The following is a 23,018-nucleotide window of genomic DNA, read 5'->3' as shown; positions in this document are numbered from 1 at the left end:
TGAGAAATCAAGGAGGACCAGAACGGTTGTGTTTCTCCCAAGCCTGTCTCTCCAAAAGCTGTCAACAAGTACGACCAACACAGTTTCTATGCTGTACCCTGGCCTGAAACACAGCTGCCACCACACTACATTGAATTATCACACTAACATCATGATTCAAAAAAAATATCCAGCAGACCTTGCAATTTCCTGATGGTAATCATAATTCTCATCTTCCTCCAACCACTCCATTGCTCCAGTAACTGGATTGGCTCTTCCACAGAAAACCTTCATGACTGTCTTCCTTCGTTATTGCTGAGGAAAGTCCTTTTTAATTCAAATCCTGTCTTTGGATACGTAAGCTGAAACCTACTGCAAAAGAAAAGAAATTACTGTTTAGGAAATGGTGTGTATACGGTCATGATACCGCTGTTAGATCAAAATGAAGCCCTGAAGTCCTCCGCTATGAGATTTAGTCCCAAGAAATGAAAAGAATGATTTGGCAGCCACATGTATGGTGGGACTGCCCTTTAGAGAGCTGCATGTGGTTGTGACTGGTGTCACTTTGCAGGATGCATTTGACGGACCATTTGATTATATGCCATTAAGTTGGTGTTGACTCATAGTGATCCAGAATGATGTGTCCTCAACCTGTCCCTTTAGGTCTTCCAGTGGTGTAACCATCATCACTGTAATCAAGTCCATCCATCTTGCAATTCATTGTCCTCTTCTTCACCTTCCTTCTACCCTTCCCAGCATTATGGACTTTCCAAGGGAGCTAGATCTTTGCACAATGTGTCCAAATACGATAATTTGAACCTGATAATTGGTGCCTTGAGTGAGAATTCTGGACTGATCTGTTCTATATTCCATTCTTTTTTTGGCAGGATGCATTTGGACATCATGAATATGAAACAACCAGCAAATGCTACAGCAACAAAAGAAATATGCCAAGATGGAATGCTATGCAGCACTTCAGATTCAAACTGAGCAATGTGATTTGGCGCACACATGGGCCCATCTTCAATCTTTAAATTATCTCTCTTGGACTCATGCAGCTGCCCTCAACTACCCACTCTGTTACAAACAGAGCCACTCTGGTCTTCCATAAACTACGTTCACATATCACACTAAGCCATAAACCATAATTTATAGCTCAAGATAGCTCACATCACCCTAACCCAAATTTAAACAAACATTATGACTTGCAACATGTCATGAAGCCAACTGCACTCATGCTATCGCATACATACATATAGTGCCTTCAAGTCAGCTTTTGACTCCTGGTGACTGCCTGGACAAGTCCCTGCAGTTTTCTTGGCAAGGTTTTTCCGAAGTGGTTTGCCTTGCCTCCTTCCTGGGGCTGAGAGAGTGGAGCTGGCCCAAGGTCTCCCAGCTTTATGCCTAAGGATGGACTAGAACTCACGGTCTCCCGGTTTCTAGCCTGGTGCCTTTAACCACACCAAACTGGCTCTTTTAGAACACAATAACATTAACAAGATGATACCATGCTCTACTATGATTTGTTTTATCTTTAAAACTTGTGGTAAACCAAGTTTGCCACAAGGAGAGCAGTTTGGTCTAGTGGTTAAGGCAACAGGCTAGAAATCAGGAGATGGTGAGTTGTAGTCCCGCCTTAGGCATGAAAGCCAGCTGGGTGACCTTGGGCCAGTCCCTCTTTCTCTCAGCCCAGCCCACTTCACAGGGTTGCTTTTGTGGGGAAAACAGGAGGAGGAAGGAGCATTAGGTATGTTCACCGCCTTGAGTAATTTATAAGCATAATCAAGGCAGGATATAAAATAAACATTCTGTGGAACTCAGCATTGGAAGTCGATTGGGGAGAGAGAAGAAATAGGTATGTGTAATCTGAGTTCGGCCTTTTAGAAAAATATGGGCTACTTGCTTTTCTTTTCACGTTACCCCAAACGGTCGCTCGGTTTCTAGTCTGACGCCGTAACCACTAGACAAGCTGCTTCTCTCGTGCTCTCTCCCAAGTCCCTTATGAGGATTCAGCTAGGAGGCCACGCAGGCTGTTCCGAGCTGTTTTATAAGAAGCTTTAAATAGAAATGCCCTACAGACTCAAAGGCTCAACTCACTCTGGGTGAGTTCGAGACCTCGTGGCTCCATCCACGCAACATGCTAAGGTTGTGTGAACCTTCTTGGCTACTTTCATAGCTGAGCATAATGTATGAATCAAGCTCATTTGGACAGCCCATGGTCCCACGTCTGCCACCAGCCCTGAAAACGCCACGAGAGTCGGATTATCCAGCAATTCCTCCCTCCCACCGGCCAACCGCCCTCGTTTCCACTCACCGGGCGCCACCATCTTCCCAAAATGCAACGCGCGGAGCGGCCGCCCGGTCGAAAACAGATCTCACGTGGGGACCAAGGTCCCAAAGAGGTATAACAACACCGCCATGGCACTTCCGGTTAGAGGTAGACATCTGTCCAGGCGGGGCAAGAGGGTTGGAAATCATGGCACAGCTGCCTTCCTGGTGCTGCTGCTGCTGCTGCTGCTGCTCTGGAGGTGAGGGTGGTGGGGTTGTCCACATCCCTTAAAATAAAAGAGAATTAGAAAAGGAAATTGGCTAAAGCCAGGGATAAAGTTCAAGAGCCCCAGTCTGGTGCAAAAGTAAAATACAGGTTCAGAACGGTTTCTCCTCGCCTTCTTCTGGAATGCTTTTTACCTTTTCCTTCTAGCCTTTGGCCCTGGGATTTTCTGGGGGGTCTCCCCTCCACTAACCAGGACTGACCCTGCTTGGCTTCCAAGCATAGCCAAGGTGGGCCAACTGCTTTTCTGTTTCTTCGTAAGTAATTGGTAGGGTTATTATTATTATTATTATTTTTCTTGTTAATTGCGCCGAGCTCCTTCGGGAGGAAGGGCGAAGCCGCACCATTAAAAGTCATAACAGTACAATAAACTTTTGTCCCCTCGAAGAACCGGACATCGTGCATGGGCATCATTTAGACTTCAGCCCCTCGAGGAAAGGGCAAAGGCGGCATCAGGCGGGGCGGCGTTGCATACGTCATCCGGAGGCAGCTGCGACCCCGCAAAGGGGCTGGCGGGCGGCAGGCGAAGTTCCCATCGCCCCTTGCGCGCAGAGCGGCCTGGTCTGGTCGCCATGGAGACAGCCGCGGTGCTGCGCGTGAAGAGGAAGCGCGGAGGCCCTTTGCCGGCCGAAGCGCTGGTACTGGCCTGCAAGCGCCTCCGCACCGAGCCTGGGGCTGTCGCTGCCGCTGCCGCTGCCGCTGCCGCTGCCTCTTCCCCCGGCGAGGGTGAGATAGAGAAGACTCTCTTCAAGCTGGTGGCCACCGTAAACTCGGAGGTGAGGTCGGGGAGGCGGGTCCTTTCTCCATCGCCTCGCAAGGAGATTAAATATCTATATTTAACCTTTAAAAATTGTACTCCAGTATCCTATATTGACCCTTTCGTGGATTCTCTACGAGCTTCTAGAGAAAAGAGGAGGTATAAGATGCGCCTTTTCTCCTCCTGAGGTTTCCATTATTCCAGCAAACTCTTGGCTTGTGAGAGGAGGGCTAGAAAGCTGACCCCCCAGACTGACCCATTCTTGTCTCTTCTGGGTCCTCTAAATCAGTGTTTCCCAACCGTGGCATGTTTAAGATGCGTGGACTTCAACTCCCAGAATTCCCCAGCCTGCCATGCGGTCTGGGGAATTCTGGGAGTTGAAGTCCACGCATCTTAAACATGCCAAGGTTGGGAAACATTGCTCTAAATAATAAGTGGTGGCCTCAGAGTGATTTTTCCTCCTTTCCTTGTGAAGCATCTTCACCAGCACCGCTTTTTGGGTGATAAAAGAGAGGATAAACACAGACAGTGGTCAATATTGACCCCTAAGGCTTCTCATTATTATTATTATTTGTGGTACTGTTGGTTAAAGTAGCATTTATTAAATTATTTTCAGATAATAAATGTTTGGGAGTCGATGAACAGTCTGAACTTTATGAAGAGGTTGATGAGCTGAAGAGTTTGGGGACCCCTGGGATAAGCCAATCAGCGGTTGCAATGCTGGGCCTTGGAAAGGCAGGGTGTGAGTGCCTTCCCATTCTCTATCTGGGTCTCTGCCAAGTGTTGGTTTTGCACAAGGCTGGACCAAATCAGCCTGTGCCTGCCCCGTTTTTCCTTGGGTTCATTATCTTGGGCTGCCTTTAGACATCCTGCTTTGTTTTAGGATGGAAGTGGAAAGTAGGTAGGGTGTGCCAATGTATTGCAGAACAGTCAGCCCCAGAATGTTCTCAGCAACCCACAGGAATCTGACTTTGAACACTTGCCCCGTCTCCATTTTGCACACTCTAGAATAAAGAGTCACGATTTAATACCATTTTTATGTTGAATAAATAAGGTTCTTTTTCACTGGGAAACCCTAAAGTTTTTTGTGTGTGTGTTTATCTATTTGCGCCTTTGAGTCAGTATTGACTCCTGGCAACTGCCTGGACAAGTTCCTGTGGTTTTATTGGCAATATTGTTTGCAAGTGGTTTGCCGTTGATTTCTTCCTAGGGCCGAGAGAGGGACTGGGCTAAAGTCACCCAGCTGGCTTTGTGCCTAAGGCAGGATGATAACTTACAGTCTCCCAGTTTCTAGCTTGGTGCCTTTAGCCAAGCTGGCTCTCTAAAATAGTATCATAAAATTATTATTATTTTTTTTTAACAAGATTTATCAGGCCGCTCAACTCAAACAGCATGACTCTGGGCAGCACACAGCATACAAAACACCATGACCACCAAGTTGTATAACATTACATATACAATATATAAATACAAAATATAAAATATGAAATGGTGATCAAGCACCAGAACAATCAAAAGGGGACTCTCACTCAACTGGCCCCTAATACTTGGGGGAAGAGCCAGCTCATAATGGTATTCCTAAAGGCAAACAGAGTTGGGGCCTGTCATGTATCAGAAATGGGGGGAAGATCATCCAGATTGTTCCAAAAAGAACAAGATCCTCCTATTGTTTGGCAAGTATGAACATAAAAAAGTAAATTATATTCCGTTAAAACCCTTAGGAACAGAAGAAGCACAGTGTGTGTAATTAATAGTAATATTTGTATAAAGCTTTCCTTTCTGAGGACTTCCTCTACTCAAATTCTGTTTGGAGAAAGTAGATCCTAGAGAATGGCTGGGGTGGGGTTTTTCTCCCCCTATCTTACCTGGTGTGTAATTCGAGGACCACAGTACAAGGGGTCCTCGAATTACAACCACAACTGGGACCAGAACTTCTGTCACTAAGCAAGGCAGCCGTTAAGTGAGTCATGCCCAATTTTATAACCTTTTTTGCTGTGGTGGTTAAGCAAATCGCTGTGGTCATTAAGTGAATCACATGGTCATTAAGTGAATCCAGCTTCCCCTATTGACTTTGCTTGTCAGAAGCTGGCTGGGAAGGTTGCAAATGGCAATCATGTGACCCAGGACGCTGCAATCATTATAAATACATGCTGGTTGCCAAGTGCCTGAATTTTGATCACGTGGCCGCAGGGACACTGCAACGGTTGTAAGTGTGAGGACTGGTTGCAAGTCAGTTTTTTCAGTGCTGTCGTAACTTCAAACAGTTGCTAAACGAATGGTCGTAAGTTGAAGACTACCTGTATAGAAAATCAGGCCTTCGGGCCAGATTCAGTTCTCTTCCTCTAATCAAAGGTGCCAACTGAACTTCTTTAAAATGTCTTTAGGCTGAACCTGTTCACAAATACATACAAGAAGCTTTTACCCAAGAGAAAGGAGGCCGGATCCTGCGACCTGCTCTGGGGAGTGCTCAAAGAGTAATTCAGAATCTTCGTTCTTCGAAGCAGGCCAAAAGGCAGGAAAGCCGCTACCGCCTGATCACTAGCCTTCGTCCAGATCCCAGTGATGGAGAAAATGCTGTCCTTGGCGCAAATGAGAAAAAATCAGATGGAAACGAGGAGTTTTCCACTTCTGAGAAAGAAAAAAATGATGGCACCTCAGGCTGCTGCAGAGACTTTCAGTTCTTTGATATTATACAGGAGGATGCAGAAGACGATACACCTGCTTCCCACGTGCAGGTTAGTACGCAGTCACGGGCAGTCCGAAGCCTGTATTAAAATGGGATACGCCCGTGGTGCCAAGACAGTGACAGCATCCCAGCTACAAACTGACCCATAATGTAGCTTAGGTTTAGAATAATGCTTTTCACCAGGACCTTTCACTCCTGTACAGTCTATCCCACAATCTTAGATTGTTGATGGGGTTCATTTGTGAGTCCTGCTGTGAATGCACTGGATATCTGTGGTCACATCTGTTTTCATGGCAGGACTCATATTGTGCAATAAATTGCCATTAGAGTTGAAGCAAGTTCCCTCATTATGGTTCAGGATGGGGCTCAAAACCTCCTCCTTCACCCAGTCCTTTTAACGCTTTTCATTGCATTAACATTTTAATTCTATTTTGAAGAAAAACTTTAAAAAATAATTAAAACGATTTACGTAGAAATGATGAAAAATTGCAGAAGCTTAAAGTATAGTAGAAAATACTTAAGAGATACAGCTTTTGGCACCACAGTTTTTTTCCCTAATTCTTGTGATTACAAATGTGTCTACAGTATCTACATTGTTATGAAATCGACCATTAAAAATGAAGCATCATGTTCTCTTGGGTCCTTTATCAAAATAGGTTTGGCTTAAGACAAAATGGAAACAAATGAATTAATTCTCAAAGACTCACAATAACATTTAACTTTGTAACTGAGATTCCCTTTCTAACACGAAAGTATCTGTTTGCACTGTGCTCCCCAGTTATATTAACAGTGTTTCCATTTAATACTTGCTCATAAATAAAGAGGGAAAGTCGGAAACAAATACAGCTTATTTTTATTAAGTTGCCTGTTTTTTCCAACTTAGTTTTAAGTTGAGGATCATAAGGTACTTTAAATATTCAATATTTAAATATTTCTTTCTGCAATTAAGCATGAGAAGGCTAACTTGGAGGGAAGAATTTAATAATCTGGAAGTCTCATATTAACAGGTTTGGTGTTGTTATATTTTTATCCCACCTTTTTATATTTTTATATGTGTGTGTTGTATAAACTAGGATAATAGGATGCATTATTGTATTAGGTATGTAATACAATTAAGTCTGTAACCTTGAGTTGACCAAAAATAAAGGCAGGATAAAACTAATAACAAGTAAGCTCTCATTTTTTTAAAAAACAAGTTCTCTATTCACTGAAAAAAAAATTGTAAATCTTAACAGAAATCTGATCCGGATGTGATTCTTTGCAACGCTGTAGAGATGATTCGTGAACGTCTAACAGTATCTGACAATAATAAAGAAGCTGAGCATTGCTTAAACAAAGAAGAGTATGTCTATGATATTTACTGCATGGAAACAGCTGCTCCAGGGTGGATTGAGAACATCCTCTCTGTACAACCCTATACCCAGGATTTTGACTTGGTAAGTAAATAAAAAATAGCATCTGCTAAGGGATATAAAACCCAGTGAGACTTGTTTCTTTCCTCCTTGTAAAACTTGCTGTAATTCATAACTTAGAACTGATTCTAAGCTAGAAAATAGGTTCTCCCCAATCTACTTCCAATGCTAAGTTCCACAGAATGTTTGTTTGTTTTATATCTCGCCATTATTATTTTTATAAATAACTCAAGGCGGCAAACATACCTAATACTCCTCCCTCCTCCTATTTTCCGCACAACCACCGCCCTGTGAGGCGAGTTGGGCTGAGAGGAAGGGACTGGCCCAAGGTCACCCAGCCATCCTTCATGCCTAAGGCGGGACTAGAACTCTCAAACCACGCCTGATTGGCTCTTGGGCTGAGAGGGAGGGACTGGCCCAAGGTCACCCAGCCGTCCTTCATGCCTAAGGCGGGGCTAGAACTCTCATACCACACCTGCTTGGTTCTTGGGCTGAGAGAGAGGGACTGGCCCAAGGTCACCCAGCCATCCTTCATGCCTAAGGCGGGACTAGAACTCTCAAACCACGCCTGATTGGCTCTTGGGCTGAGAGGGAGGGACTGGCCCAAGGGCACCCAGCCGGCTTTCATGCCTAAGGCGGGGCTAGAACTCACAGACTCCTGGTTTCTAGCCTGATGCCTTCACCGCTAGACCAAACTGGCTCTCAGTGGACATGCAGAAAGTCAGTTTACACAACTTCACAGTGTAACGTTTAGAGTGGACCTGTAGAAAGTCAGAAGTATAGCTGCCCAGAGTCACTCAAATGCCTCTACCTTCAACATCAGATGCTAATTGCTTTCTGCTCCTATGTCTTGTTTTTCATTTGGTCAGGCTAATCTGTTTTACATGTTTGTAGTGCATTTTTTTCTCAGTGACAATAGTGTTGGATGTTAAAATGCAGGTGGATGAAGAACGCATCCCCGAGGAAATATATGAAGATGAAGATGATGAGAATAATGAGAACAACTGGCGTAATGACTACCCAGATGAAGATGAATTTCTTGATGATGGTATTTGCTATAGCAAGGAAACCTGATTGATAGTCCCATTCATGTATCCGTCAATCAAATCTTTCTACAGTCATAACATTCATATATCAGTTATTTTTATTTGTTAGTTATATACCACCGTTTCCCATGGAGCTCAAGGCAGCTTGCATAGCACTCCCTGCTTTCAGGAGTGAGCCAGCGTGGTGTGGTAGCCTTGGTGCTGGACTAGGAGTGGGGAGATCCCGGTTCTAGTCCTCCCTTGAGCCCAGAAGCCAGCTGGGTGATCTTGGGCCAGTCACTCCCTCTGAGCCCTAATCACCATCAGGCTCTGCGACAGGATGGCTAGAAAGCAAAGATTCCTTGTTGCATCATGCATGGATAGCTTCCCTGTGAGAAGTAGGTGCAGTGCAGAAACAAGCAGACCCGCCATCATGCAGGAGAAAGGCTAAGAAGAAGAACAAGCCGATGGTGCTGGAAGATGGTCTCTGGCCCCTGTGAATTTCCATGGCTGGTGGCAGAAATGAAGCTGGCTTTCAGGGCAACTAGGCCAACATCAGCTGCCATGTCAGAAGTGGTAATGTATGGCCCAGTTTGATCTCAGTGGGATTTTACCTTGCAGATACACAGGCCATACATCAGCAGGAAGATCTTTAAGGGATCCTATAAAATCTGTAAGGGCACAGGGTGTTTGTCATTTGCCAGGCCATTAGTTTCTGCCATCAGTCCCTCATTCTACCGAAAAGTCAAAATAACCCCTGAAGTAAATGGAACAATAACAAACTTAATCTTTAAGATGATTCAGTATTGTTTTGGGACAAGCAGAAGAAATGACTTGAGATACAGTGCTAAAGAGATGTCAGTAAATAACCAGAGAAAAGACTTCCCAGATTTTCCCAAGTGTCAAATTAGTCGTCTGTTTCCTTCCAGAGTCAGAGCATGGGGACACCAGTGATGAAGACTGCGGGTATATCAGACGAACATGGGAAAAGTATGAATCGGAAGTCCTTCAGGAGTTTGATTATGATGAACCGAAGGAACTGGATTCCGAGTAGCTTGCAGGACCTTTTCTATTCACGAGACTCCGGGTGTGACGCGGCCTTAGCAATCTGTGGTACCACAACTTTCACCTGTCACACTGTTTTTGCCGTAGCACCTTCAACTTAAGAGAAAGCAGACTGCCTTAGCACACATGGCCACTAAGATGAAACGATCTAAACTACCTTTGCAGTTTTTGGATCTGAAACGTGGCACTGTGTCAGAAGAGCCTGAACTGAAAGACAAATTTGGTCATTTTGGGCTGCCTGACCGCTCCTTCTGACATCAAAGGCAGATGTTTCGAGAAGAAATCTCCTAAAAAGATCATCTTTGCTACAAAACTGGAAATGTTGCTCCTTAGTGAAGCAAGCAGCGTGTTCTCTTGCAAAGTAGTGCTGGGTCACTGCCTTCCTTGCAGACAGATCTGTGGCTTGAAAATGATTGTTCAGATTGGAAATCTCTGCACCTTAATATTCCTGGTTGCCAAGTATATACAGTATAGTTGATAAACTTCATATATATAAAAGACGCTTATTAAGTTATCCTTTTTTTTTAGAGTGAAGTAGTGTAATACTTTTGTCAAGATATCAGCCATGACGTGTCCCTTTAGGAATCGGCAATATATATGTTGTTCTCCCTTGTTTCTCTTTGCATTGTTTACAAATGGAGTAGCTAAAATACCCAGAACTGGAAGTTCACCTGACCTTGCTTTCCCTGTGGAAATTCTGTGAAGGAAACTATTTTTTCCAGCCCTCATCATTTAGCTGATGCGCTCCTGTGTTCTTTAGCAGCTGATCACATCAGCCAATTAGTTCTGAGTGAACAATTCATATATCAGCATCTCTTGTTCATCCCCTGGTACTAGCGCTGTAACAGGAGATGGAAAGAGAATGGAAAAATGTAGCACTTGCTTCATTTATACAGAAGGGGGCAACGTCAACAAGGAAGTAGTCCCAATTACGTAAGGACTTTTTAATATAAACTGCTGTCAAGCTTAGTGTATTGACTGTCTCTAACCCTTCTAAGAAACATGGTGTTCTAAAACTTGATTTATAATGGTCTAGACCTAGGAAAAAAACAAGACTACCGGCCATCCTGCAACGGTCTTCCTGCGCTTGCACTGTGCCTTCCACCCCACGGCCTTCTTGCGCTCACACCCCAGCACCCCTCTCCCCTGGCCTCCCCCACTCACACGCAGCCTGCATCCGGCTTCCCCAGGCCCCCTGCACCCCTTACCTGGGACTCACAGTTCACGACCGCGTTGCTTAGCGATAGCAATCCCAGTCCCAATTGCCGTCATAACCCGAGGACTACCTGTAACTATCATCTTTGCTTCAGCTGTTTAACTGGCATTTAGAAGGAAGCAACTAGAAAAGTCGGGAGCTGTATCAGTTCCCTGTTGGAAACTAAAAACGGTGGCTTTAGCATTAAAGAATTAGGGGTCTATACTTTACAATATCTCCATATGCCTAATGGAATGGCACTTCACAACATAGCAACTACTCTTTGCAATTATTAGCTACAGGTAGAGCAGGAGAGATACTCCATCCCTTTCACTTTGAGCTGGCCCTGGGTGATGTCTTGAGCACATCTCTGCAATTTTCTCACAGGACTGCTTAAATGGAGAGCCTTGCTTGGCTTCCAAACAAGGTCAGAGTGGTACCACCACACAGAGAAAATTGTTCGGATTAATGAAACACAAGTTTTCCTTCACAAACCAGTTCATAATACTCATTCTTTTATTTCCACATGGTGGAACTTTTATCTTCCCCCTTCAGAGTTCTTGTACAGACAGGAACTATAGAATTTGCTGCTGTCACCACTAATTGACCTGGTCAAGAGATAAACAGTAAAGTCCTTCTATAAAATAAAATGCATTTTAACAGCAGAATGGAGTATAGAAACAATCCAGGGTAAAGTTTAGAAATTAATCCCACATTGATTTACTAAATAAAATGTGTTTTAAGGGTTTATTGGGCATGTTTCTATTGCACCGTGAGACTGAAGCCTAATTAAAAAGCACCAAAGTAAATGGATGAAGTACATTTTCAAGACATCTTTGATCCAACACTGTTGATTCAAATCATTTGGTTCATATGAAGTCTAAGTCAGAGAGGCAAAGCTTCAAAATGTATTTTCTGGGTTCTTCACTAATGCAATAAATACCACACTACTTTCTAGACCAATGGTCAGAGTTGATCATAGCTGGATTCAAAATCTGAAAGCAAATCCAACTGAATACAAAAGGAACAAGTGTATAGATTTGGGTATTTTTTTTTAACAAACTGCAGCTACATAGCTTCCATTTATAACTGTACTACGAGCACAATAATGATTTCAACCATTAAGCTCTGGAAATTTACACACACACACACACACACACACACACGGCATTTAAAAGCGAGCAACACAACTGGTAAAGGAACCTCTTCTCAACTGAAATCCACTGTGTGAGCACTCATGTTTTTATTACTTAGTGCCCATCAGTTTAACAGACTGCCTACAAAGAAGCAGCTAGGGGTGTGGAGGGGGGGGGTTCATTTCCACCATTTTCTCCCTGCAAGGTCTGCCTCCAGAAACAATGAACAGCCACAGAAAGACACAACGTGGTACACCTTTGAAGAGACAGTCTGTCTGTGAGATGTAGAGATAAACAAGATGCATGTTCAGACGGTGCTTTCCACGACATGGCCCAGGCAGCCTTTTCTAATACAAATACATTTATTGATATTGGCTTGCAGCTGATTAAGGCGGAATTCTGGTCCTACTGGTAAGAAGATGCCAGTGGACAATCAGACACTGATACAGTAGACTCAGGGGCGAAATTGGGTGTGAATTGCTGTTCTTAATCATTGCCTTGAAAAACTAGTCTAACAAAGTGAGAAATCAGTATTTGTAACAGAAAACAATATAACAGGTGACAGTTTTCTCCCTATGCAACTTTACAGGGATAAGGAAGAAAACTATTTTTCCCCTTGCATTACACAAAGTGCGTTAAAAAAAAGTTGTGCATTTTTCCCCCATGAACTCAATAATAAAAGATCTAAAAAAAAAAAAAAATTTGTTACATCCTCAGACTAAGTCCAACTATTACACTACAAAATGTTTCTGTATAAAATCCTTAAAATATCTGACAGCTGAAGCAGCATGAATTTGACTTGTCCAATGCATAGGGTTGGGAAAACCCCAAATGAGTAATCTCAGTGCTCGTGTTGAAAACGGTTGCTTCAAAGCCCTAGGCTTGGTATCCTACTGTGCTGGTTCCAATTTGAACTACACAAAACCAGATCCTTCCATCTAAACCTCTACTTTAATCCAAGCAACTGAGGTCAAGGCTAACTTCCCTGCCACATTCAAACTCCTGGGTGGAATAGCTGGTCACAATCATTAGCTGAAGATCAAACAACTGATTGCTTGATAGAGCTGATGAAGCTTTCCAACTCCAGTAAGTTGGAAATATATATATATATATGTCACATTGTCTAATTGTCTAAAGTCCATATAATCTCATCTTCAAGCACTTCAATTAAGAACCTTTGATTTTGCTGCTTAGAAACATGGGATGAAAAAGCATAGTGAATTTATGCCTGAGAATCCTGATGAGTTTTATACCTTTCGCCAAACGAACAAGCAAAAGGCAACTAAACTATGTCAGCGGGAAAGAATCCCAGTGTAGTCCAATTTGCAGACCGTAGTGATATTTCCAGACCATCTTCTCCTGAGCAGTGGCTGATCTAGTCCTTTCTGCATCTTTAATTAGATTTGGTTTCTATGTTTTCTTCAACAGCATCCATTTCTGTCAGAACACAGTAACAAAGTAACTGAGTGGATCGAGTGACAGCACCTGCAGAAGGAGAAGGTGTGAGAGTGAACCATGTCATTGTAAAATACTAGTTCAAAACCAAGTTGCTCGCCAAAACAAGAGTGACCATAGAAACTCCTAGAAAGGAACATGGATCTGTTTCTATGCATCTCCTACAAATCTAATCTTCCAGTAAGTTGTGGATGCTGTAATTTTTCCTTTAGCAACAACACCTACTCATCTGTTGAGCAGAGATTACAACTGCCCATCATTAGCTGCTTGCAAAAGGGCAGAATTTCTCTATAATCTACAAACATGAGTTCCTCTGAGATGAACAACATCCCTTCTAAAAAAGCAGGGCTCCTGACAGACTTACACTAAATTTAGCAGCGGGCATGATGTTGCCATCTGCACAAAGATCTACGGACCCAACAAAGCCCTGCTTCTTGCTTTCTTAGCTTTGTCGAAATACGTGGGACGTGTGCTGAAGATCAAGGCCTAGACTTCCAATTTAGCATTTCCAAGCAGTTGAAATGCAGATTATCCTATTTTAGCTGGATTAAATGTTTCACCCTACACCTAAACTGAAGGTTAGGTTTAAGCTGAAGACAAGAAGCATTTATTCATTCATTCCTAAGCTGAAGACAAGAAGCAAACCTAAGCTGAAGACAAGAAGCATTTATTCATTCATTCATTCATTCATTCATTTATATTTCTTTAACTGCCATCTCGTATTGCAATGACTCTGCTAATCAGTGCAGCTCTTTCCAAACCCAACCTAGATCTACTTTTCTTCAGAGTCTTCTATTGTTATAGTTGCCTAGAAGGTAGGAGCGATCTAAAGCACTCATATTCACGTTTACTTTTTAAACAAGAGTGGACATATGGAAGGCGGCCTGGTATGGAAAGGATGACATGTGGGTTATCCTGCTATTCAGTTCAGTTCACTAACACCTTCATAAAAGATAATGGAAAAGATCCTTACCTAAGACTTTGCTGACCAAAGGTGGTCTTTTGGAAACAGGCAAGTAGACTCCCATGAAGTAGACTGGAATTCCAGAGAGTGCAATGCCAATGCCAATCAGAGAATTAATGGTGTCACTATAGAGCGGCACAACCACAAGAAAAACTGAGCACATACAGAAGACTATTGGGAAAAACAGGCTCAACTGCAAAAGAAAAAATACAGCACTGAATAAGTAGGACGAAGAGTAAGAAGTCATCTTCCAATTTACAATTTTTCCCATACTCATTACCAGTTTCTCTCCAGAAACCACCTTTTGCCCACCGGCAAAGCACTAACCACAGAAGACACCAGAACCATCAATAAAGGTAGCATTAGTCTCTTTGCAAAGAACCAATGATTGTTTTTATATAAGTGATAGGTTCAAAGTTGTGTCGTTCCTACCTTGAGGGGTCGGTGACGATCTGGTTGCTTCCAGCGGAGGTAGAGCTGTCCAGCAATGGATAATCCCACAAAGAACCAATAGCTGAAACTGAAGTAGTTAATAAGCAGGAAGACATCTTCTACAGTCAAGTAGATGAGGGTCATAGTACACTGTTAGAGAAGATAAGGAGAAGCCATGAAAAATTCCAAGCAAAGCATTTTCCAACTTCTACACTGCAGTAGCATTTTTGTTGGTTTATTCTTTTGGCGGTAGGGTCATTTGGGGGCTAGGAAACAATTCAGTATTACATTTTATGGATACAACTATTTAGCCTGGCTTCTATTAAAAGTGATATTGAGGCACAGTGAAATAAATGAGAACAGGCCTCCTTTCTGTGACCACAGCATGAGGTTCTGTGCTATTTGGCAGATCCGTCCTGTTATTTGTTTGGAGCACCCACTGTATTCCAGTGTCTTGTCGGCATCAGAAGAATGGAGAAGCAGAAAATAACAGCAGCAAGCAGGAACAATCCAGGCAAAAATGGGTATGATCAAAAACAAAGATGGCAAGGACCTAACAGAAGAAGAAGAGATCAAGAAAAGGTGGCAAGAATATACAGAAGACCTGTATAGGAAGGATAACAATATCGGGGATAGCTTTGACGGTGTGGTCAGTGAGCTAGAGCCAGACATCCTGAAGAGTGAGGTTGAGTGGGCCTTAAGAAGCATTGCTAATAACAAGGCAGCAGGAGATGACGGCATCCCAGCTGAACTGTTCAAAATCTTGCAAGATGATGCTGTCAAGGTAATGCATGCTATATGCCAGCAAATTTGGAAAACACAAGAATGGCCATCAGACTGGAAAAAATCAACTTATATCCCCATACCAAAAAAGGGAAACACTAAAGAATGTTCAAACTATCAAACAGTGGCACTCATTTCACATGCCAGTAAGGTAATGCTCAAGATCCTGCAAGGTAGACTTCAGCAATTCATGGAGCGAGAATTGCCAGATGTACAAGCTGGGTTTAGAAAAGGCAGAGGAACTAGAGACCAAATTGCCAATATCCGCTGGATAATGGAAAAAGCCAGGGAGTTTCAGAAAAACATCTATTTCTGTTTTATTGACTATTCTAAAGCCTTTGACTGTGTGGACCATAACAAATTGTGGCAAGTTCTTAGCGGTATGGGGATACCAAGTCATCTTGTCTGCCTCCTGAAGAATCTGTATAACGACCAAGTAGCAACAGTAAGAACAGACCATGGAACAACGGACTGGTTTAAGATTGGGAAAGGAGTACGGCAGGGCTGTATACTCTCACCCTACCTATTCAACTTGTATGCAGAACACATCATGCGACAAGCTGGGCTTGAGGAATCCAAGGCTGGAGTTAAAATCTCTGGAAGAAACATTAACAATCTCAGATATGCAGATGATACCACTTTGATGGCTGAAAGCGAAGAGGAACTGAGGAGCCTTATGATGAAGGTGAAAGAAGAAAGTGCAAAAGCTGGCTTGCAGCTAAACCTCAAAAAAACCAAGATTATGGCAACCAGCTTGATTGATAACTGGCAAATAGAGGGAGAAAATGTAGAAGCAGTGAAAGACTTTGTATTCCTAGGTGCGAAGATTACTGCAGATGCTGACTGCAGTCAGGAAATCAGAAGACGCTTAATCCTTGGGAGAAGAGCAATGACAAATCTCGATAAAATAGTTAAGAGCAGAGACATCACACTGACAACAAAGGCCCGCATAGTTAAAGCAATGGTGTTCCCTGTAGTAACATATGGCTGTGAGAGCTGGACCATAAGGAAGGCTGAGCGAAGGAAGATCGATGCTTTTGAACTGTGGTGTTGGAGGAAAATTCTGAGAGTGCCTTGGACTGCAAGAAGATCCAACCAGTCCATCCTCCAGGAAATCAAGCCAGACTGCTCACTTGAGGGAATGATATTAAAGGCAAAACTGAAATACTTTGGCCACATAATGAGAAGACAGGACACCCTGGAGAAGATGCTGATGCTAGGGAGAGTGGAAGGCAAAAGGAAGAGGGGCCGACCAAGGGCAAGATGGATGGATGATATTCTAGAGGTGACGGACTCGTCCCTGGGGGAGCTGGGGGTGTTGACGACCGACAGGAAGCTCTGGCGTGGGCTGGTCCATGAAGTCACGAAGAGTCGGAAGCGACTAAACGAATAAACAACAACAAAGCAGGAACAAATTTAGATCCATTTTGCAGTGGTTCTAAACGTCCTCAGTGTTTTGAGGCATGGTAGAAGGCCAGAGATTAGAATCCAACCCTACTCTTGCCATTCCTCCATGACCTTTCTTGCATCTTTTCCGAGGCTAAGATTTCTCACTCTCCCACCAAAAAAAGGCTTAGAGGCCAATGGGAATTGGAATCCAATGTTTGATCTCCCCATCCAATTTCAGGAGGGTTAGGATGCAGACTTCCCAGTGGCCTCTGAAATGCTCTCCCAAGGCTTAGAAAATTCCTATCCACTCTGTCCACTACCCACATTAAAAATATGTTATAACGGCAGAGAAAACAAGCTTTTGGAAGTCTCCAGGATCAAGCTAAAAATCTACCCATCTTCTCCAGTGGATGGTTCTGCAGTGTAGAATGAGTACAAGCAGCTGAATAATCACGGTAATTGACTTACATTGAAGAGAAGTGCTGGGATGGGTGTAAACCTTCCTACATGGATCATGGACAAGAGGTCAGGCAGATGACCTTCTCGAGATCCTACGAAGAATAGCCTGAATAAAAGAGATTGCATACTTAATATCCCATGAAATATGACTCCAAGAACAGACCCCAAACTATCTCTCCGTGGTTTATATTAAGTGAAGTGAGAATTATCTGAAACTGCAGCCAGAAGAGTCCATGTAGAGAGTCAAGAGGATGACCTTGATGAAGAAAGGGAAGATCTATTACCAAAACAACAAAGAGGTGAGCAATGTTTGAGTCTGGGCCAGTGTTTGTCAACCTTGGCAACTTTAAGCCGTATGGACTTCAACTCCCAGAATTCCCATACTGGCTAGGGAATTCTGGGAGTTGAAGTCCATATGGCTTAAAGTTGCGAAGGTTTGACAAACACTAGTCTAGATGATGGGGGGTGGATTAAGACAACGTCTCAGGCAGACAGCCCCCAAATTCACACTAATATAAAAGAGCGAGGACGGGAAGCACACCCAGACTCGCAAGTTTATCTTACTATAGCCAATCTAAATAAACATAATTTTTAGGTTTCTGTGGAGTCAATTTCTTGGTCTGGTCTGCCTTGTAAGGCTGACAGTCCAAGAGAATTTGAGGATTTTGATGCATTGAAATTTAATGTCTCAGGTAATTCAATCTTTGTTTTCCCCTTACACAAAGTTCCTTTCTAGAAGGGTCACAGAGATGAGCCTTCTCAGCTGTTCTCCCCTTTCTGAAATTTGACTGGCCCCAACCTTGCTGGAATTTAGAAAGGCCATTAACACCAGGCTATGCCAGCAGACCTTGGGGATGGAGATGGTTTCAATTATCTCCTTCTGCAATGGGACTGCCTGCTTATTGGTTTGGGTTTTATTGTTTGTTTTATTGCTAATTCTTATTGTTTTGACCCTAGTTACCTATGATAAGTATATAAGATGTTTAGAATCAGCATAAAGTAGAATGAGATATAAACCAAGTAAATAAATTGCAAATGATATAATGCACTTCCTCTTTTGGATAAACAGAAATCATGCTCAGGAAGGTTAAAAATCAAATTTGAAACTAAGTTATATAGTTCATGTGCATCTTCAACAAGACACAGGACATTATTGTGCTTAGAGGCATACAGCTTTCAGTATGATAAAGCAAAATTAGTTGTGGTTGTTGTTTTACCTAGATGAGGCTAAAATAGATGCATTGAGCCCACCAAAACAAGACAAGGCCACAGCAATTGGAATGGTCCAGCTGAAAATACCAAACACTTGTTCGGCAAACGTCTAACAGGATGAAAGAGAAAAGGGAGGAAAATTAGAATGTATTTAACATGCACTGGAACAGAGATTTCAAAATGTTAAAATTCAGGAAGTTCACAGCCAGTATCAGTGAATCAACAAATACATAGCACTTCTCTTGCCTGTACGTGTCTGGCACTGAAGTTCAGCTCTGGTCAAACAATTGCAGAACCAAGTTTCAATCTGAATTTATTGTTGGGAAAGCCCAACGCACAGAAACCAATGTGCGCATTCTCTACAGATTAGATTGCTATACTATTCAGCTTCCTTTTGCCATTATTTTAATATGATAAATAGGATTACCATATTTTAAATCATCCACTTGCTCCAGAGCAACACTAAATTAAACAGTGTTTAAGGATAATTTTCTGAAACTTAGCTTAAAGAGAGAGAAAAAAGTTTTTCCGAGAAATATACCCTCTCCATAAAAAAATATACTTTTTATGGCTGTTGTTCAATGCTTTCCAAACCCACTTCCTTATTTTGTTCTGCCTCTTAACTATACTTAAGATGTATCTTGAAGTTTTTTCCATCATGACCAGCTGAAAATAGACTACTCCAATCTGTCACAAATGCAAGTATTTATCAAAGTAGCGGCATTTGGTATCTCTACATCAGCAGATCTGTTTTTTCTCTGTTTTATGTAAGAGTGGCATGCCCATGTCCTCAAAGGCTTTAAGACTGCACATTTCTTAACCTTCATTATTCATACTTTGCAAGTAAGTTTGAATTTTAAAACCACAGAACAAAAGCATCGGGCTGGTATAGATGCAAAACTGGTTTCCTGTAAACCATGATTTGCAAGTTAAAAACAATGGCATCCTATTAATGGAATGCAGACTATTTCTTCTCTGCATTCTTCCAACTTCCATAATTTATCTGTGTTACCAATGGCTTTATGCTAGTGTGCGCTCAGTCAGTTCATGCATTTGAAACCCTCAAATATCAAAGACTGAAATAATGGCTACTTTGCTTATGAAACACAACTAGTTACACTGGGGTAGTGGTGGAGAGGGGAACTGTCTCAGAAAAGGGAGGGAAAGGTAGGCTTGCCATGTTGCAAACCATGGTTTGCAGGGAATGACTAACTTCATTCGGATTGCTTTCTCTGAAAAGAGACTGGGTGGGTTCAGAGCGGTGTTTCTCAACCTTGGCAATTTCAAGGTCTGTGGATTTCAAGTCCAAACATCTTAAAGTTGTCAAGGTTGAGAAACACTGGTTCAGACTAATGCTTAAACCACAAGTTGACCATCACAACTAAGTCTCAGGGCTGTGTGCTTCTTCCCCCCCGTCACACTCTTTCCTGACTTCACTGTAAACTCTCCTTTGTGCTTGTTTACGAAGCCAGAACCAGAAATGGTTTGAAATAGACTTTAAATCTCAGTTTACGCAAACATTGCCAATCAGGACTGCCGTTCAAGACTCCATGCATCTTATCCCATAAGCCAACAACCTGCAAACTACCACAACTTTCCCACCGCAAGTGGTGCCCAATAGCTTTTTTTTTTTAATCTCCAAAACACTCCAGAATGAGAACAATCAATTTTTTTTACCTTAGTAGTTTTGTGTTTTTAGGCATTTGAAGGCGGCGGGGGGGGGGGGGGTTATGGGGCAAAATGTCCGAAAAAGAAGATAGGCAAGAATTAATAAAAAGAAAGTTGCTAACATCCATCTGATTATAACCACGTGACAAAGAAGATATTATGCCAAGAAAGAACTGTTAAAGGGTTTATGGCCCTGAAATAAAAGTTGCACGGATGAAATTGGTGGTCCCCAGAACTTTGAAAGAAAGAGTAGCTCAGCCACACTTCAACTTTTCCAACCCTTGAAGAGTGATTAATTTCAATTAATTCAGCTGGCATTCAAGGCACAGTTATCTGAAAAAGCACAGAAGTTAAGATGCTTACAGAAAGGGGAGGACTGCCAAAGTTAATTACATTACACAGAGCACAGATGACAAACCGGGCTAACTGCAACTTTAGTGTGTCAACAAATCTAACAAAGTACAACTGGGAATACAGTAAACCTGCTTCTCACAACAGGAGTGAAAGACTCTAAATAAATTGGGGGAAAAAAGCAGGAGTTAAGGACTCAGTGAAACTCTAAGCCTATAATATTTTAGCGTCTGTTTGATAAGAGTTAGATAATTGGATTAATTTGATAGGCAAAAAAGTCATGTTAAACATCCGTATTCCACATTTCTTTAGATCTGCAGTAAAAGAAACCGAATCCATATTTGGCTCCATTGCACAAGCTTTGCAGGCACCAGCTATGAAGCTTCACCATAACCCTCCACTGAGCAGAACGGCACATCAGAAGGGATGCGCATGGAGATCTCAACATGGCACTCTGGATGTCTGAATGGACAAATACGTACATACTGGAGCTCACAAAACAAGGGGTGTTCAGTGAATGACCGTGTACCTGCTAAATTAAATTGATAGAATCACAGAAAATATTGTCCTAGAATAGCGATGTATGTAGAGAAAACTGCAGCCAGGAATGAAAGCATTACATTTGCTGAACAAAGTTCAGAATTAGGAGTGGCAACAAGGTGGAGATTAATGTTCTTGTCAGTGATCTAAATATTTCTAAACTCACGCTAAACACCTGGCCATCTCTTTCACAGATGTTCCACCCGTTCAGTCTTTTATTTTTTCCTGAGGACACATGAATCACTGATAATGGATGGAGAATCCCTGGGTGCAGTAAATAATAAGTTGGTGCTGATCAAAGGCCTACCTGCAGGCAGTATGAGAGTTGGGTCTCTGTATTTGTAGGATCTGTACTCAAGGATTCGTGTTTTCATGGTGGCGGTTGCAACATTAACGTACTAAAAATGTAGCTGCTCTTCGCTGCATTCACCCTGAGTGATGGGGTATGTGCATCTTCAGTCTTGCAGTGAGCATCATCGAAGTAGGATGGCTTTGTCTGCTTGAGCAAACTACTGCTCACCCAAAACATTTGAGCAGTGAAGTTGACTGATTTTATTCATTTCATACTTAAATACACATCCTAATTTTTGATGTTTACCCAAGCTTATCTGCTCTTGTCCAGAAGAATAATGGGATTCTTGAAATACAAATGAATAGTTTTTAATACAATACCACCTCCACTGGAATTTAAGTGTTGTAGCTCAGGGGAAGCAACATCATTAATAAACTGGTTAAACAGAACCGTTATTGCAAAACCATAAGTGTATCAATATATCACAATTTCATGGAAGAAGCTTCTCCGGTGAAGATTCAAATGAAGCAGACTTACATGTTTAAGCAATTATTTGTTTATCAGATTGTAACTTATACACTGTAATTGTTTGGTTTGTTTCCCCTCTCAGCTTGGGCAAGGCTACTCTGCCAAATAAACACAACGTAAGCAAGTGGAATCTTGCTCCAAAACTCATCTCATATCCAGTTCCAGCTTGTAATTTAACAGTGCAGGAAACATCCCTATTTATATGCTTTTGAACAGAAAAACAGGCAGGCCTCTAAGTGTTTTACCATCAAACTTGAAGAGATTCAGAAGTTAAAATAAGAACAGGAAGATGATAGTCGATCAGTGAAATGAATTTTTTATTCTGTACATATGTATGGCTGTGCAAAAAAAAAATGCAAATGAAGTAGAAAATGATATACAGTTTCTTCTAAACAGCCCCTTTTTAAAAAAAATCCTCTCAGCCTTCTTTCACAACCATGTCCATCTTGGATTATATAGGCAGAGATACAATTATTTCTGCTTTCCTTCCAGTGGGTGATTGTGGGGAGGCTGGGAAAGGAAAGGAATGGATGAGCTAGTTGATGAGTTATCGCATAAACAGCATCTTGGCTCAGGTGGACAGAAATCCAAGGAACTGCATCTCAAAGTATTCAATGAGACAACGCCTTAATTGACTGACTATAAATATGCTGAGAAGTTCTTATTACAGTTTCCAAGCTTCTATATTTGTTCCAGACTAACACTAAAGAGATCTTATGGAAATTGTGGAAGTTCGTCCTTGGTCTGACCAGCCATATGAAGCTTGAGGTCTTTTTTGCATAGTAGCCAGCTGAATCCCAACCTTAGACATGGAAGACACTGACCACGGCCCTCACCTCACTTAAATTGCCTCTAGCTTTTTACAACCATGTGCAGCCCATTAGAGGAGTCCCCTTCAATTGTTGAGCCTTATTTTTTGTATGGCTTCCCTTCGTTATCAGCTACGTGAATGATCACGGGATCAAAAGCAGATCACAGATCTTTAAAATATGCATGATCCATGCAAGCACTGCTCCCTCAAACTGTCACCTAGCAACCCCACTCCTAAACATTCAATCAATATCCAGGCCATTGAGCTATCACGAGGGAGCCATGATAGGTCATTGTATCTTCCCAGATTGTTTTATAGCATTTGAACT

At 42.3% G+C, this 23,018-nt stretch overlaps 3 protein-coding genes across 4 annotated transcripts in view; 1 reads left to right on the top strand and 2 right to left on the bottom strand.

Annotated features, from left to right (window-relative positions):
• The window catches only part of PRMT7 (protein arginine methyltransferase 7), a 34,784-nt gene extending 32,472 nt beyond the window's left edge, over window positions 1-2,312 (bottom strand). Inside the window, exons 1-2 of one of the 2 annotated variants that reach the window (XM_063312754.1) lie at window positions 2,294-2,312; window positions 179-351 (exon numbers count right to left, since the gene is read on the bottom strand). In XM_063312754.1, coding sequence (XP_063168824.1) covers window positions 179-273 — 95 coding nt within the window. In that variant the 5' untranslated portion in view covers window positions 274-351; window positions 2,294-2,312. Of the gene's footprint in view, window positions 1-178; window positions 352-2,293 lie in introns of those variants that run through there. The other variant, XM_063312755.1, reaches the window with a different exon arrangement.
• A 744-nt stretch (window positions 2,313-3,056) lies between these two features.
• On the top strand, window positions 3,057-9,949 carry SLC7A6OS (solute carrier family 7 member 6 opposite strand). The gene is made up of 5 exons (XM_063312946.1): window positions 3,057-3,306; window positions 5,672-6,016; window positions 7,209-7,409; window positions 8,325-8,433; window positions 9,340-9,949. The coding sequence occupies exons 1-5, from the start codon at window positions 3,103-3,105 to the stop codon at window positions 9,462-9,464; spliced, it is 984 nt and encodes a 327-aa protein (XP_063169016.1). The 5' UTR covers window positions 3,057-3,102; the 3' UTR covers window positions 9,465-9,949.
• Window positions 9,950-12,915: 2,966 nt separating this feature from the next.
• The window catches only part of SLC7A6 (solute carrier family 7 member 6), a 30,862-nt gene continuing 20,759 nt past the window's right edge, over window positions 12,916-23,018 (bottom strand). The window contains exons 5-9 of the mRNA XM_063312694.1: window positions 18,506-18,609; window positions 17,298-17,394; window positions 14,658-14,807; window positions 14,235-14,418; window positions 12,916-13,291 (exon numbers count right to left, since the gene is read on the bottom strand). Coding sequence (XP_063168764.1) covers window positions 13,200-13,291; window positions 14,235-14,418; window positions 14,658-14,807; window positions 17,298-17,394; window positions 18,506-18,609 — 627 coding nt within the window. The 3' untranslated portion in view covers window positions 12,916-13,199. The remainder of the gene's footprint in view (window positions 13,292-14,234; window positions 14,419-14,657; window positions 14,808-17,297; window positions 17,395-18,505; window positions 18,610-23,018) is intronic.

This window comes from Candoia aspera, chromosome 11 (genome assembly GCF_035149785.1).
Source record: "Candoia aspera isolate rCanAsp1 chromosome 11, rCanAsp1.hap2, whole genome shotgun sequence".
Classification (NCBI taxonomy): domain Eukaryota; kingdom Metazoa; phylum Chordata; class Lepidosauria; order Squamata; family Boidae; genus Candoia; species Candoia aspera.
The sequence above is the reverse complement of the archived record's forward strand: the minus strand, read 5'-3'. Positions and strand labels throughout refer to the sequence as shown.

Bases quoted from the DNA above. Each gene is read 5' to 3' on its own strand.
- SLC7A6OS (XM_063312946.1), top strand. From the start codon at position 3,103: ATGGAGACAGCCGCGGTGCTGCGCGTGAAGAGGAAGCGCGGAGGCCCT. The intron at 3,307-5,671 runs GTGAGGTCGGGG...AAATGTCTTTAG, and splicing joins TGGCCACCGTAAACTCGGAG to GCTGAACCTGTTCACAAATA. The intron at 8,434-9,339 runs GTATTTGCTATA...GTTTCCTTCCAG, and splicing joins AGATGAATTTCTTGATGATG to AGTCAGAGCATGGGGACACC.